At 36.2% G+C, this 16,031-nt stretch overlaps 1 protein-coding gene across 1 annotated transcript in view; it reads left to right on the top strand.

Moving 5' to 3' along the window:
* LOC129519956 (calcium-binding mitochondrial carrier protein SCaMC-1-like) overlaps window positions 1–11,047 on the top strand; it is a 49,536-nt gene extending 38,489 nt beyond the window's left edge. The window contains exons 7-10 of the mRNA XM_055340803.1: window positions 4,456–4,563; window positions 7,239–7,406; window positions 9,419–9,569; window positions 10,709–11,047. Coding sequence (XP_055196778.1) covers window positions 4,456–4,563; window positions 7,239–7,406; window positions 9,419–9,569; window positions 10,709–10,887 — 606 coding nt within the window. The 3' untranslated portion in view covers window positions 10,888–11,047. The remainder of the gene's footprint in view (window positions 1–4,455; window positions 4,564–7,238; window positions 7,407–9,418; window positions 9,570–10,708) is intronic.
* The last annotated feature ends 4,984 nt before the right edge of the window (window positions 11,048–16,031 follow it).

The raw sequence follows: 16,031 nt of genomic DNA, 5'->3' as shown, positions 1-16,031 counted from the left end.
CTTTAAATTTAATTTAAAAAAATTAGACTTTAACGAGAGAGAAAACTGGAATGTACACAGCAGTAAATGTCACTGTAAATACAGGCATACTGAGAAGATATTGCTAGTTTGGTTCTGGATGAGCTCAATAAAGTGAGTCAAATTTTTGGTTTTCTAGTTCATATAAAAGTATGTTTACACTGTACTGTAGTCTATTCAGTGTATGATAGCATTATGTCTAAAAAATCCTATGTATATACTCTAATTAAAAGTGCCAAGCATCATCTGAGCTTTCAGCGAGTTGTGATCTTTTTGCTGGTGGAGGGTCTTGCCTGGATGTTGAGGGCTGCCAACTGAGCAGGGTGGTGGTTGCTGAAAACTGGAGTGGCTGTGGCAATTTCTTGAAATAAGACAAAATGATGTTTGCTACTAGCATAGGGGACCTTTTGAAGCTCTACATTGTTTCCTTAGTAACTCTGTTACCTTTACATTTATATCCTGGGACTGATTTTTAGCAGTCTATAAGGATCTCTTTGAATGCTGCAATGAAGGCCTTATAGGGTTCATAACATGGTTTAAGGAGATAGTTAGCCAAGTTGACATTGTCTTCCTTCAGAGTTTCTAAGACAATGAATTAGAATCAGCCAACTCCACAATCCTTATAATTATGCCCATGCTGTTCAAGTATTAGGGCAGCTGCATAATGTAATGTTTTTCTGTCTACTAGTACTTCATCCCAAGCTACTATGACTATGAACCTTAATTATCGTAATGCTACAGCATACCATAGATTATCATCATCCCACTTACCAACAAAGATCCCATTGTTTGCTAAGTGACTGGTGAGTGATCCAGTTCTAACATCAGCAGGCCATCTTTGTAGGACCACTTTCCAAAGAACCAGCTTTTGATTTTGTTGATTTTTCTCCATTAAATCTCTATTTTCAATGTCACTGATTTCTGTTCTAATTCTTATCATATTTTTTCTTCTGCTTACTTTGGATTTAATTTGCTCTTCTTTTTCTAGTTTTCTGAGGTGGAAACAGATTACTGATTTTTAGATCTTTCATATTTTTAAGTATATGTATTCAATGCTATATATTTCCCTCTATGTACTCCTTCTCACTCCTTTTGAGAAATTGTGTCATTTTAATTTAGTTAAAAATATTTTAAAATTTCTCTTGAGACTTCTTCTTTGATCTGTGTTTTATTTAGAAGTGTGTTTTTAAATCTCCACATATTCTGATATTTTAAAAGATTATCTTTCCATTATTTATTTCTAATTTTCATTGTAGTCTTAGAGCATCCATTCTTTTAAATTTGTTAAGGTGTGGGCTATGGCCCAGAATGTGGTCTTTCTTGGTGAATGTTCCATGTAAGCTTGAGAAGAATGTGAACTCTGCTACTGTTAGATGAAATAGTCTATGGATATCAGTTGATTGATGGTGATGTTGAGTTCAGCTATGTCATTACTAATTTTTTTTCCTGGATCTGTCTATTTCTAACAGAGGTTGCTGAAATCTCCAGCTTTAATAGTGGATTCATCTATTTCTCTTTGTACTTCTATCAGTTTTGACCTCATGTAGTTTGGTGCTCTGATGAAAGGCACATATGGGCTAAGGATTATTACATCTTCTTGATAATAAACCCCTTTATCATTGTTAATGCCCTTCTTTATCCCTGGTAACTTTTCTTTGTCTGAAGTCTGCTCTGTCTGAAGTTAATATAGCTACTCCCACTTTCTTTTGATTGGTGTTGACATGGTATAATTTTCTTCATTCATTTACATTTAATCTATATGTGTCTTAATATCTAAAGTGAGTTTCTTGTAGACAATATATAGTTGGGTCTTGTTTTTTGACACACTCTGACAATCTCTGACTTTTATTTGGTATATAGGCCTACTTTTGAAGTAATACCAACTGTTTTAATTTGAATTCCCCCCCCCCCCAAAGAGTCTAGGTGCAGCTAGTTTATTTGTGAGGAAGAAGGAACAGTGAGACACAGAAGGAAGAAGAGCCAATATAAGGGTATAAGTAAGGTTTCAGCTATAGGTGGTAGGGGCTTGATTCTGAGGGAACTTCTAGGAAGTGTACGGAATAGCTCCCAGAATTATCTGTCTGACGGAAGAGAGCTGAGCTATTTATCTACCAGGTTATGTCCTATATTATATGAGGATTGCTCTTAGGACTTTAAATTCCCCAGACTTCTGGGCTGGATAGGCTCCCATAGCTTCAGAGAAGGCCCTGAGGCAAAAAAGAAGAGAGATGAGAGGCTTTTGCTTTTGATGTGTTTCTGTCAGTGAAGTGAATCTGTGAGTCTGCGCAGAACTGTCCAGATGTGAGGTGGGGCTCTGGAAGTGTCTACCATGGCCAGCTAAAGCCTGCTTAGGTTTGGGGGCCTGAGAGTTGCTTCAGAGAGCAATAGAACATAGGGTTTTATAGGCTTTGCTTATGGGTTTTCTAGCATACAGTTCTTTCAAAAACTTCTTACACTTCTTCTCTGTTTCTAGTCAGTATCACATGGAGTAGCAACATCCAAAAATCTCTCCTCTGATATTTTATTTTCCAGCTCCTGTGCTTAGTCATTTCCATTCTCTCTCATTTTTATAGCAGGCTATGTTGATGTCAATGGAAACAATAGGCTGAAATCAGATGACAACACCCCTAATCTGATTTTGTCAGATAGGCAAGCTCTTTAAAACAATCTCCTTTCCTTGTGTTGGGGTACATTGTAGGTGGCTTTTCCGACTAGAAACCCACCATTGTTAACTATCAAGTCAGGCTAAGAGAACTCCCTTAGCAGAGCTCCATTTCTGCTTGAAAATTGGCTTTGGAGAAGACTCTGAGGCAGAAAAACAGAGAGCTGCATTAGCTCATGTCTTAAAAGATCTTGATAAAAGCAGCAAGGAGTGGGCAACACCGACCACCATTCTGAGATTTTACAGTTAGTTTTCCTAGAACTTTAGGCTCGAAAAGCACATGATATACCTTCCAAATTATCATAGGCAGTTTTATCATGCATTTTCACAAAGCATTAGAAAGATCATCATCTTTTTAGACTGTAATATCTGTGTCCTAACAATAAAGCCAGTGTCATATATTTTAGGTTTTATTTATGGTATTACCCCACATCTAGTAACCAATTTCTGCTCTTGTTGGGGTTCATCCTAAGCTGTTATAATGAACATATTCCAAAATACAGTAGCTTAATGAGATAGAGGCCAGGGGTCCAGGGCTAGCAGTACACCGCTCTGCCATCTTCAATACATGGCTTCAGAGGTTGCTTCCATTTTTGCCATTCCTCAGGTGGAGGAAAACATAGTCTGGGATAAGCATCTTTAATGAGATGTCAGAATTTGCATACTCAATTTCTCTTTTTACTCACTGGCCAAAATTAGTCACTCAGCCACACAACCTAGCTGCAAGAAAGAGGGAAGTGTAGTTTGCAGCTGAGTCAGCTCTATTACTAAAAGGAGGAAGATAGTGGGTACAAGGGACATACAGCAGTCTCTATTACCAACTGAATCAATCACACTTTCTTTATTTTTTTTTAAGATTTTTTATTTATTCATGATAGAGAGAGAGAGAGGCAGAGACATAGGCAGAGGGAGAAGCAGACTCCATGCCGGGAGCCCAACGCGGGACTCGATCCTGGGTCTCCAGGATCATGCCCTGGGTCAAAGGCAGCCGCTGAACCACTGAGCCACCCAGGGATCCCCAATCACACTTTCTGATGGGGAGTTACTGATTTGAGAACTAGAGTTAGTTCATAGAGAATAGCTGAATCATATTGATGATAGGCCTCTAGAAACACCAAACAGGAAAACATCTTGCCTAGGAGGTGACAAGATAATCAGTTTGCTAATGCTATTTTGGATCCTTAATGAGTTTCTAGTTTCAATCTCCAAGAAGCTTGACTTACTGTAGTTCCTGTGAAGCCTGGACCTTTATGCTATTTGTTTTCCTTATTTCTATATGTGTCATTGCAGTAACCTCCCTGCTATGTAAGTTAACTGGAGTAACCCATTATTTCTTGTAACGGAAAGAGCCTCTCACATTGTTACTATTCTTGATTATCCAGTAATCAAACAATATTAAGTACCTTGCATATGTAAGGCATAGGGCTTTAGTCTATTTAGAGATAACATACATAATCCTTTCCCCCTTTTTGTCATTTACATGCTTTTTATGAAATAGTACATTCATGAATATGCTTAAATGACTCACTCTTGCTAGCTCATTTTGTGGGGAAAAAAAATTGGAGGCCTATAGAGAAGTCTTATTTATTATCTTAGACAACTAATTGCATAAAAATTAAAATCAAGTATTCCTCTAGATGCTAATATCAGATGTCTAGAATACTTTTTCAAATAATTTTATAATACTAATTAATGTTTTAAACTTAGGAACTATATATATAGATATATATTACATTTCAGTAATTTTATACATTTCAATACTTTTATTTATACAGTATAAGAAGTGGCTTAGTTTTGATGGTGCTAAAATAGGAATTATTGAGAGGTTTATATCTGGCTCATTGGCTGGTGCAACTGCCCAGACCTGTATTTACCCCATGGAGGTATGTATTATTATAAAACTTTAAGTAAAGTAATGCTTTCAACACAAATTATAACATTTTTAAAAAGATTTATTTATCAATTTATTAGAGAGAGAGAGAGAAAGAGTGTGAGTGGGGGTCTGGGGGCAGCAAGTGAAAGGGGAGAGGGAGAAGGAGGGAGAAGGAGAGAAGCAGATTCCCCGCTGATCTCTACTCCACTTGGGGCTTGATCTCACAACCCTGCGATCATGACCTGAGCCAAAAATCAAGACTTGGATACCCAATTAATTGACTAAGCCACCCAGGTGCCTCACAAATTATAATTCTTAAAATAAATGAAAGTAGATCTGGATTTTGTACAATAAGCAGCTTAATAGCTACAGGATTCAAATCTCATACCAAGTGTTAGTTGGCCCTAGTAAATGTTTTCTTTTGTTTGCTTGTTTATTTAGGATCAAGGTGGTATTGTAGATGTATCAAGAAGATAAAAAAATCATTGCTTGCTTGCTTGATTGATAGAATCACTTAATCATTAATCAAATCTGTATTGCACAGCTACTAAGTTTAAGGTATTTTTCTAGATGCAGAGACAAATCAGACAGGCATTTTGATCATGCAAATTATAGCCTAGATGGGGAGCTAAAATATGTACATCAATAATGATGATCCCAAATAGAAAGTAAAAATCCTGGAAGGGAGATCAATATGAAGTGTTATGGAAATTCAGAGGGGAGAAATTATTTCCAGTTAGGGGTTTCATGAAAGACATGAATAGAATATGTAAGTTTGGCTTAGATTTTTGACATTCAGAGATAATGAGGAAAGGCATTTTAGGTGGAAATAATGACTTAAGCAAACGAATGGAGGCAAAAGAGCAGATATTTAGGCTTGGATTGAATATTGAATATTGGATTGAATATTGAATATCCATATCCAAATATGGATTGAGGCCAAACCAGAAAGGCTCTTGAATTCAGTGTAAGAAATATAATTTTTATTTCTTAAAAAACAAGAAGCCATTAAAGACTTTGGAGCCTGAAATATAATCCTGGTAAAGTTTTTTAGAGTAAGAGAGACTAGAGATATGGGATGACTACATGCAAGAGATTGCCACCATTCAGGAAAGTGATAGTAAAGCCTTAAAATATAGTGATATAATATAAAATAAAATAGTGATAAAATATAGTGATATATAGTGATAGTAAAGCCTTAAACTAAAGGGAACTGACTCATGTTAGAGCTGTCTTGAGAACTGACAGCCAGAGAAGTGGAAGGTAGGACAGAGAGAAAGGAAGAAGGTGATGCTTCGTCTGGGTTCTGTACCTAAGTATTTAGGAGAGCTACATCTGAGTGATGTAACAGAGTTTGAGAGTGGCGGAAGTAGTCCAGACAGTGAGAGATGATGAGTTCAGGTTTGCACATATTTTTGAGTTGTTGGTAGACAACCAGGTTTTGATTTTCAGCAGTTGCAAATGTGATACTGAGGACTTAAGAGATTTCAAGTCTTGATGTGTCATCTGCAAAGAAGTGCTAGTTTAAGCCATGAGATTATATAGAAAAAAAGCAGTGTTTTTGTTTTTTTTTTTTTTTTAATCCTGAAAAGAACATTTTTGAGAAGACCTTAATTTAAGGAGTAAGTGGGAAAAAACCTGTCAGTGAAGTAGACAGAGAAGATTTACTTAGGTAAGAAGGGAGTGAGTACACTGCCCTAGGGAGGGCAGACAGTTTTAAGAATGGGTTATTGAAAGTGTGGGGTGCTACAGAGAAGTTCTTGAAACAAAGCCTTGCAATTGATGACTCAGAGGCAGCTCCATCAAGAAACACAGTTTGCCCAATCAAGAAAAAGTTTATGCTTTTTTTTTTTTTTTTGGTCTTGGCTGTTTTGGAGAGCCTTTTCTCCCAGTATTTATAGTCCTCCCTTAAATTAAATTAATGGAAATTAAGAGGACGAGGAGTAAGTTTCTATCAGGAGAATTGCACGGGAATGTTGATCCTGTTAGGCTACTGCTTTATAAGCACATTTAATCATATTAAATGAATATACTTTATCTGCCTCACTGTTAGAATAATTTCCAGAATATGTATTTTAAGTATGTACAGAATGCATTTTTTTTCATATTGCTTCTTCACTTTAACATAACCATATTTTTTAATTTTTTTAAAATTTATTTATTTATGATAGTCACAGAGAGAGAGAGAGAGGCAGAGACATAGGCAGAGGGAGAAGCAGGCTCCATGCACCGGAAGCCCGATATGGGATTCGATCCCGGGTCTCCAGGATCGCGCCCTGAGCCAAAGGCAGGCGCCAAACCGCTGCGCCACCCAGGGATCCCACCATATATTTTTTTAACTTGGAATTTGGCTGCGGTTGCTTTATTTTGAAGCAATAATGTTACCTCAAATGAATTTGTTTTAGAGTATGTTACCTGATAGTACATTAAAGAAGGTTGAGTAGATGTTATCAACCAAAACCATAGTGATTAATTACATTTTCCTGTTTAAATAATTTTTTAAAAACTCGGTATTATATCAGCTGTTAATAGTTAAAAGCCAATTAGGGAGAAGCTAAAATTATATATAAGATTACTTTCTTTTCTGATTTCTGTAATAAATATTGTAATGTAATACAGTTACTGCATTGCTAGAGGAGTTGAGTGAATCTGATCAATATTTTTTATAATATTCTTCACATTTAGGTTCTAAAGACCAGACTGGCTCTAGGTAAAACTGGACAGTATTCAGGGATCATTGATTGTGGCAAGAAGCTTCTCAAACAAGAAGGTGTTAGAACCTTTTTCAAAGGTTATAGTCCCAACTTGCTAGGCATTCTACCTTACGCAGGTATAGATTTTGCTGTTTATGAGGTGAGTTTATTCTCATAATGTGACATTAAGTGTTAAATTTGAAAATTTGGTATAATAATAGTCTTCATTCTAAAAATCTAGTTGTAAATAGCTTTACATGAAATAGCTTCTGACCAAGAAGTTTGGTTGAGTTGAATTGTTTTATTTGGTTTTTCATTTTGTATAATAGTTGTCTAGTATTCTAATAATAACTCCTTGTTTGCTGGGTTTTGTGTGTGTGTGTGAATTAGGTTTTACTGATATTTATAGACCTAAATGCTGATACAATGGTGGTTCTTAATTCTGAATGCATATCAGAATCATTTACATGTAGATGTTTAAAAAAGAAGATTCTTGGGCTACCTCTCCCTCTGCCCCCGCCCCCTGCATGCATATTTGCGCACGTGCGTGCTCTCTCTCTCTCTCTCTCTCTCTCTCTCTGTCTCTCAAATAATAAATAAGTCTTAAAAAAAAAAGAAGAAGATTCTTGGGCTACATCCAAGAAATTCTGATTTAATTATTCTGGGAGGAGGCCTGGAATCTAGGTTTTTAACTCTCTAGAAAAATATGATGTACAGTTAAGATTGAGAAAGCTGAGATGATTGTCCAGGTGTGAAAATGAGAATTGACAGGGGGAGTCCTTGGGGCGGATGGAGGGAGAGGCAGCATGTAGATAAGGCAATAAGGCAAATCTCCTGAGTGTAGTGCTTGCTGATGAGGCAGAATTCTGAGTTATTCCTTTTCTAGCCAACCATTTCATTTTTATGACCATACACGTATGTTTTAGGCAGGCTGTTGTAATAATATATACCATTTGGTCATGAGAACCAGGTCAGAGTATGTGACTAGTATCACTTAAATTCATTCTCAGTGCAAGAAGGACAGCTCTCCAGCCACAGGCCCAGTGGTATTTTTGGCAGGTGGTACCACAATCACATGAAAGATAGCCAATTTTGTTTAGCACTTAAAAAAATGCGTATATCTTTTATAGATGTTTAAAGTATTGAATATTAGAGCATATATTTCTTTTTCTCCTTTGTTTTCTTCCTTCTGTGTTCTTATTAAAATAAATTCATTGCTCCTGTTAATGTTGGGCTCCCTCCATTCTTTTATTTCTGCAGTTCAGTATCTTTTGCCTTCTTACCAGAGTGATGTTACACATTTCTCTTTTCATTATTGCATGACTGATGAATGCACTGAGTTAAGACATTTTGAAACATATTTTTTTCAAAAGCATCAAATTACACACTTCATGGCAGTTGCCTCAGTATATAATGGTAAAGCTGTATCCTTTGATAAATGAACAGTTCTAAAGGCACTTGGTGATCTTTTAAACCTACTATTTTAAGATAATTTTTTCTTGCCACTTTTATTCAAGGAAAAGAAAATTTGAAAAGATGAATCGTTCCTAAAAGTTTAGAAAATGTGGTTTTGTTAACCTAGAGTGGATTATGCAGTCTTCTCTACATTATTCTGTTAATCCCTCTGAGAATCTCCGGAATTTTGCTTGTGTCTTTCAATGTCATTACAAACCAAAACAACGAGGCAAAATAGAACAAACAAAATCAAAATAAACAAAACACAGACATACAGATGCGAAACATAGGAGTATTCAAACTGAGGCTGTGTGAATACATTTATTTGAAAACGTCTGTGTGCCCTGCCCAGTGTGACAGTAGGGAGATAACCCCCTCTGTACACGGAGTAGAAACAATCTTTTGTAAAGATTTTGGAGAGAATAGTTATTAAGATCAAATGATTAAGCTTCACTCTTATTTATCAGCGCGTGACTTAATAACTCAGTTTCTCTGAATTAGTTTCTTATTTATAAAATGTATAACATGGAGATGACAATATTGACTTATTAAGTTTCTGTAGGGATTAAGTGAGATAACATCTATGAAAATGCTCAGTGTAATTCTCGAATCAAGAAGCTACTCAATATGCTTATTGAAATTGAATGAGCAGTGAACTTTATTCTACTTAGACTTGCATGGTGGCTAAAGGATATTTACTACTATCTTCTTTGTTAGCTTTTGAAGAATTATTGGCTAGAACATCATGCAACAGAGTCTGTAGACCCTGGGATAATGATTTTGCTGGGATGTAGTACATTGTCTCACACTTTTGCTCAGATAGCCACCTTTCCTCTGAACCTTATCAGAACTCGCATGCAGGCTCAAGGTGAGTTTTTTTTTAATGAAGTAATAAGTTAAAAAGTGATTAAGAGTATTTTTAATGAAGCATTAATACAAATTAAGTTAAAAATAGTATTAAAAAACTAGGTTGTTTTAAATGAGTAGAAATTAATGATTCAAAAAAACAAAAACTGTAGAATTGTTAAATCAAAAGCAGACTCTGATTTTTAAGGCACACATCTTGAATTTATTGTTTTATTATAGAGCCTTTTGTTAATTTAAATTTTATTTCTCCTCAATGTTCTGTTTGGGACTTTCCACATTTCCTCCAGGTACTAATGATCTCTTTAAGGAGTTTATAATTAGGAAGTACCACGATGAACAATAGAAAAGATTTCCTTTCTTCAAATTAAGTCAACAGTTACTCAATATGAACATAAAATTTCCCCCTAGTTCTGCATTGTTATATTCTGCATCAAGAACTTAATATATTTGTGGAATTGAATTTGTATTTTAATCCCTCTAGCAAGGAGATATTAACCAGAAGGGAGAGTTACCTGTTGTGTTCCTCTTGAGTGAAATGTTAGGGATTTAAACTTTAAGAAAATACTTTTATTACTTTTCAAGAAGAAAAAAATCTTACATAATTCTATTATTATCTTCCTCAGAAAATTATCTAAGGAGTCATGCAGTACGTGATTCTTTTTTACATTTGTTTTCTTTTTAGTAAGATTTTTGGATTTTATTGCATTCCAGGTGGGGAATCTCTCTACCCACCCCATCACCTTTCCATTGCCCTATCAAAGTTCATACTCAATTCCAAGTGCTCCTTTGAGGTCCCTCATGAAACTTTCAAGTCCAATAGAACTTTTTGCAATGATAGAAATATTTTTTATCTGTGTTATCCAGTATGGTATCCACTAGTGACACATGGTTATCAGACACTTGAAATATTGTTAATGTGACTAAGCAACTGAATTTTTCATTTTACTTAATTTTAATTAATTTAAATTTAAGTAGACACACATGTCTAGTGGCTACTATATTGGACAAGACTATTCTATAAGTAGAGAGAGAGGTATATTCTGAAGTCGTTTTAGCCTCTGTAAATTCTTATTAATCATTGGGCTATCTTAATGTATAAAGATTCAATATTGAATTACACTGATTTTTTTCAATTTATAGCACTGGAAGAAAAAGGAACAACAACTTCTATGATTCATCTTGTTCAAGAGATATATTATAATGAAGGAAAAAGGGGATTTTTCAGAGGTCTCACCCCAAACATCATAAAGTTGCTTCCTGCAGTAGTCATCAGCTGTGTAGCTTATGAAATAGTGAGACAACATTTGGAATTAATTTAAAAGTGAAATATCAAATCGTCATTACCAAAATCACTTAATTGTAAGATAATACCTGGCTTGTAAAGAGAAGTTGGTCTTTTCCTAAAAGGAAAGACATATCAAATAATTGTCAAAACATTTTTTCTTTATCTATTACAAAATTTATAAGTTAAATAACCATTTTGGTAAAGTTCTTTCATAATTTAAAATTCTTAATATCCACAGGCTCCTATTTACATTTCCCACTCTTCTCCCCTGAATCCTAACTTGAAACTTGTTTTTATTGGGTTTGAATCTACCGTGGTAACATTATAAAACATTTGGTCACTTGCAGCCATTGTGTTAACTTTTTCCTATTTAAATATTTTTTTGAAAGGCTGAGCTTGAAAATGTCTAATACACTAAAACAAAAATCATTGCATTTAAAATTGATGTTACAGCAAATGATCACAGTTCATATCTCTTTTTTAAGCAAAAAGGAACATTGCTTTCATAATGTCTTCACAGTTCCTTCTATCAGATTGTGGATGGAATAATGATAGCATGATAGCATATTTCTCTTCTTCGGGTACTTTATTTGTAAATATAAACACTGTTGGTTCATTTTTTTTCTTTATATTTTAGGTTGTTTATAAGTCAGTATTGAGAACAAATCAGCATTGGACAAGTTTTCTTTTTATCTTCTAGTTGAAAAACATTTGAGAGGAAGAATTTTAAAGATTAAATCCATTATATCATACTTGTCGAAGCAATTCTTATTTTAGCCTACTAGTTGATTGAGTCAATCCTTGGAAATCCTAAATATTCCTCTGCACTTTTATGAAAAAAATGAATCCTATTCTCTGCTGGAATTAAATGAGAGTGTGGTGAGATGCTGGTAATGGACTGCGTTGGCCACAACCCAGGCTTCAAACGAACTGCCTTGCTAAACTGACTCAAGTCCAGGCTCTGAGCCTTGGTCTTGCTGATCTGCAAATTTTTAAAAAAAATATTTATTTATTCATGAGAGACACACACAGAGAGAGGCAGAGACACAGGCAGAGGGAGAAGTAGGCTTCATGCAGGGAGCTTGACATGGGACTCGATCCCGGGTCTCCAGGATCACATCCTGGGCTGAAGGTGATGCTAAACCACTGAGCCATCCGGGCTGCCCTGATCCGCAAATTCGACTTTATTAATTTCCTCAAGATCATCACTTTCTTGGTGGAAGATTAACTAATCACAAGATTGAGACACATATCACAGTGCAAAGTTATTCATTTATAGTGGAACTTAGTACTTCCTACTCACTAGAATACTTTCATCCGTTCTCCAGGGCACACTGTTTCCTGGTATTAGGGTGCCTGGGAAACCAAAGAAGTCATGAGAAGATTGATGCAGAATTAGAACAAAGAGAGGAATGTTGTACTCCGACCTATCCCAGTTAAGGTGGGAAGAGGTGGAAGCTTGTGTACAAAGAAGAGTAGTTGAGGCCCGACCTGGGAGAGAGGAGGGGATTGTGGAACTGAAGCTAAACTAAGCCACAGATCACCAGAGGGGAGGAATTCAAAATCTCATGTAAAGCCCAGGAGTGGCTGTGTAAGAGATTTGAGTAATGATGGTAGTTGTTTGGATAGACTTTCACAAAGCATTCCAAATTGATGAGATAGCTTGAGTAGTAATGTGGAAATCATGGTGATGGTGGTGGTGGGGGGTGGTTCATAGAGCATTAGGGAATGCCCGGTCATTTTGAAATATATGGTGTACAGGAAGATATAGTGAGATAAGAGGCAACTTGCTGTAGGCTGGTGCCAGGTCATGGAAAGCTGTGAATCAAAATGTGGCAGTGACATGCTCTGGTGTAAGAAGATCACTGACAGCAGAAGAATGCCATTGACAGAGGAGAGGGGAGAGCCTATGAGACCAGTTAGGATGTTATTTTCACAGCCAAAATTACAAAATGCTGGCTTCTGAGTAAAGGCTTCTCTTTAGAGTGGGTAGATCCAATTATTGCCTCAGAAGTCAAAGTCCAATTTATTTTATTAAGTTCCTGCTATATGCCTGGAATTATTTCAAGACACGTTTAAAGGTTCTCTTGCTTAATTCTAACAGAAAGGTGAGATTTTTTAAAATTTTTGTTCCATTTGTGTAAACAGAACAAAACCAAACAGAATAGTTCACCCCTTCTTGCACCCCCTGTACCCCACCTCTTGCAACCACCAATCTATTCTCTATATCTCTAGGCTTTATATGTGTGTTTTAGATTCTACATTTAAGAAAGATCATCTGTTTGTCTTTGTCTTAGTTATTTCACTTGGCATAATGCCCTTGAGGTCCATCAGTGTTGTCACAGATGGCCAGATTTCATTCTCTTTTATGGCTGAATATTATTCCATTGTATATATATCACAATTTCTTTATCCATTCATCCATTCATCTCTTGGTAGATCCTTAGGTTGTTTCCGTATCTTGGGTATTGTAAATAAGGCTGCAATAAACATGGGGGAGTATATGTCTTTTTGATATACTGTTTATGTTTTCTTTGGATAGTTCCCAGAACTGGAATTGCTGGATCATACGGTGGTTCTACTTTTAATTTTGGGGGGAACCTTCCATAGAGGTTACACCCATTTAATAATTCCTGCTAACAGTGCACAGGAGTTCCCTTTTCTCCAAACCTCAACAAAACTTGTTATTTCTTGTCTTTTTGATAATAGCCATTCTGATAGGGATGAGGTGATATCTCATAGTGGTTTTGGTTTGTGTTTGCCTGATGATGAGTGATATTGAGCATCTTTCACATACCTTTTGGACATCTACATGTCTTCTTTGGGAAAATGTCTATTCAGATCTTCTGCCCACCCTACCTTTTTTAAAGATTTATTTGTTTATTTGAGAGAGAGCGCGCGAGTGTGAGAGAGTGCGCGCATGTGCAAGGAGGAGGGGCAAAGGGAGAGGGAGAGAATCCCAAGCAGACTCCCACTGAGTGCAGAACCTGACGCTGGGCTAGATCTCAGGACCCATGAGATCATGACCTGAGCTGAAACCAAGAGTCAGATGCTTAACTGACTGAGCCACCCAGGTGCCTCATCTTCTGCTCCCTTTTTAATTGAACTTTTTCGGGATCCCTGAGTGGCGCAGCGGTTGGGCACCTGCCTTTGGCTCAGGGCGCGATCCTGGAGACCCGGGATCGAATCCCAGGTCAGGCTCCAGGTGCATGGAGCCTGCTTCTCCCTCTGCCTGTGTCTCTGCCTCTCTCTCTCTATGTCTGACTATCATAAAGAAAAAAAAATTAATTAATTGAACTTTTTCCCCCTATTGAGTTGTATTGTTTCTTTATATATTTTGGATATTCACCCCTTATCCAGATATGTGATTTACAATTATTTTTTCAGATTATTTTGTTGATGATTTCCTTTGCTGTGCAGAAACTGAAGACTTGTTTTTAAGTTTTTGCTTAAATTCCAGTCACATACATACTGCATAATATTAGTTTCAGGTGTACAATTAGTGACTCAGCACTTCCATACAATCCCTGGTGCTCATTACAGTAAGCACACCCCGTAATTCCCATCCCCTATTTAACCCATTCCCCACCTGCTTCCCTTCTAGTAACCATCAGTTCTCTATAGTTAAGAGTCGACTTCTTAGTTTGTCTTTCTCTTTTTTTCCCCCTTTGCTCATTTGTTTTGTTTCTTAACTTCCACATGTGAGTGAAGCCATATGGTATTTTCTTTCTCTGACTGACTTATTTCACTTAGCATAATAATCTCTAGCTCCATCCTTGTTATTGCAAATGGCAACATTTCATTCTTTTTCTATAGCTGAATCATATTTCATTGTATGTATATACCATATCTTCTTTAACCATTCATCAACCAGTGGACACTTAGCCTGCTATTTGGCTTAGGCATAATTTGGCTATGTTGATAATTCTGCTATAAACACCGTAGTATGTGTATCCCTTTGAATTAGTTTTTTTGTATTCTTTGGGTAAATACCTAGTAGTTCAGTTGCTGGATCGTAGGGTAGTTCTGTTTTTACTTTTTGAGAAACCTCCAAACTGTTCTCTACAGTGCCTGCACCAGTTTGTACTCCCACCAGCAGTGCAAGAGGGTTCCCTTTTCTCCACATCTTCATTAACACCTGTTGTTTCTTGTGTTGTTGATTTTAACCATCCTGACACATGTAAGGTGTGTCTGTGTAGAAACTTTTAGTTTGATATAGTCTCACTTGTTAATTGTTGCTTTTTCTTTTGGTGTGAGATTTAAAAATATCATCACCAAGACCTGTCAAGAAGCTTACTGTTCCTGTTTTATGGTTTCTGGTCTTATATTCAATTTTTAATCCAATTTGAGTTAATTTTGTGTATGGTGTAAGATAGTGGTCCATTTTCATTCTTTTGCATTTAGACGTGCAGTTTTTCCAAACCATCTACTGAAACACTGTCCTTTCCCTATTTTGTATTCTTGACTCCTCCATTGTAAATAACTGACCATATATGCATGCGTTTGTTTCAAGGCTTTTTTTTTTCTTTTCTATTATGTATCTGTTTTTATACCAACACTGTAATGTTTTAATTATAAAAGCCTTATAATATAGTGTGAAATCAAGGAGTGTAATGCTTCCCATTTTATTCTTCTTTCTCAAGATTGCTTTTGCTATTTGGAGTTAGAAGGTTGAGATTCTCACAATTTCCAAATGAGGAAACTAAGTTTATAGAGATAAGTACCTTGAACAGATCTCCTAACACTTTCTCTCTCATTAAGGATTGTGCTCATCCCTGACCTTCTGAGCTTCTATTCTATATGAAGACCTACTGTGAGCCAGATCCTTGGAGATGCCATGGATGTTTTGTAAAATACCTTAAAATGATGATTTAGCTCACTGTCAGTAGGGTACAGCCTCTCAATCCTGTGAGATGAAGTGTAAGCCTGCTCTTAGGTACAGAGATGCCTAAAGGGTAACCTCTATGTAAAAATGGTTATCATAATGTAACTTAAACATTGATACTTGGAGTTAATCTTGAAGAAACACCAGAGATCCCGTCTGAATGCCACAGAAGAAAATAACTGGACAATATTTTAAGATCTGTGGTGTTAGAAGTTCAATTTAACACTGAGGGACTCTCTGCATAGTTTTTCGGATACTGTTAGAACCTAAAGATTAGCCTCCCTGTGGGTTAC

The sequence above is a fragment of the Nyctereutes procyonoides genome, unplaced genomic scaffold (assembly GCF_905146905.1).
Source record: "Nyctereutes procyonoides isolate TBG_1078 unplaced genomic scaffold, NYPRO_anot_genome, whole genome shotgun sequence".
NCBI lineage: Eukaryota > Metazoa > Chordata > Mammalia > Carnivora > Canidae > Nyctereutes > Nyctereutes procyonoides.
The sequence above is the reverse complement of the archived record's forward strand: the minus strand, read 5'-3'. Positions and strand labels throughout refer to the sequence as shown.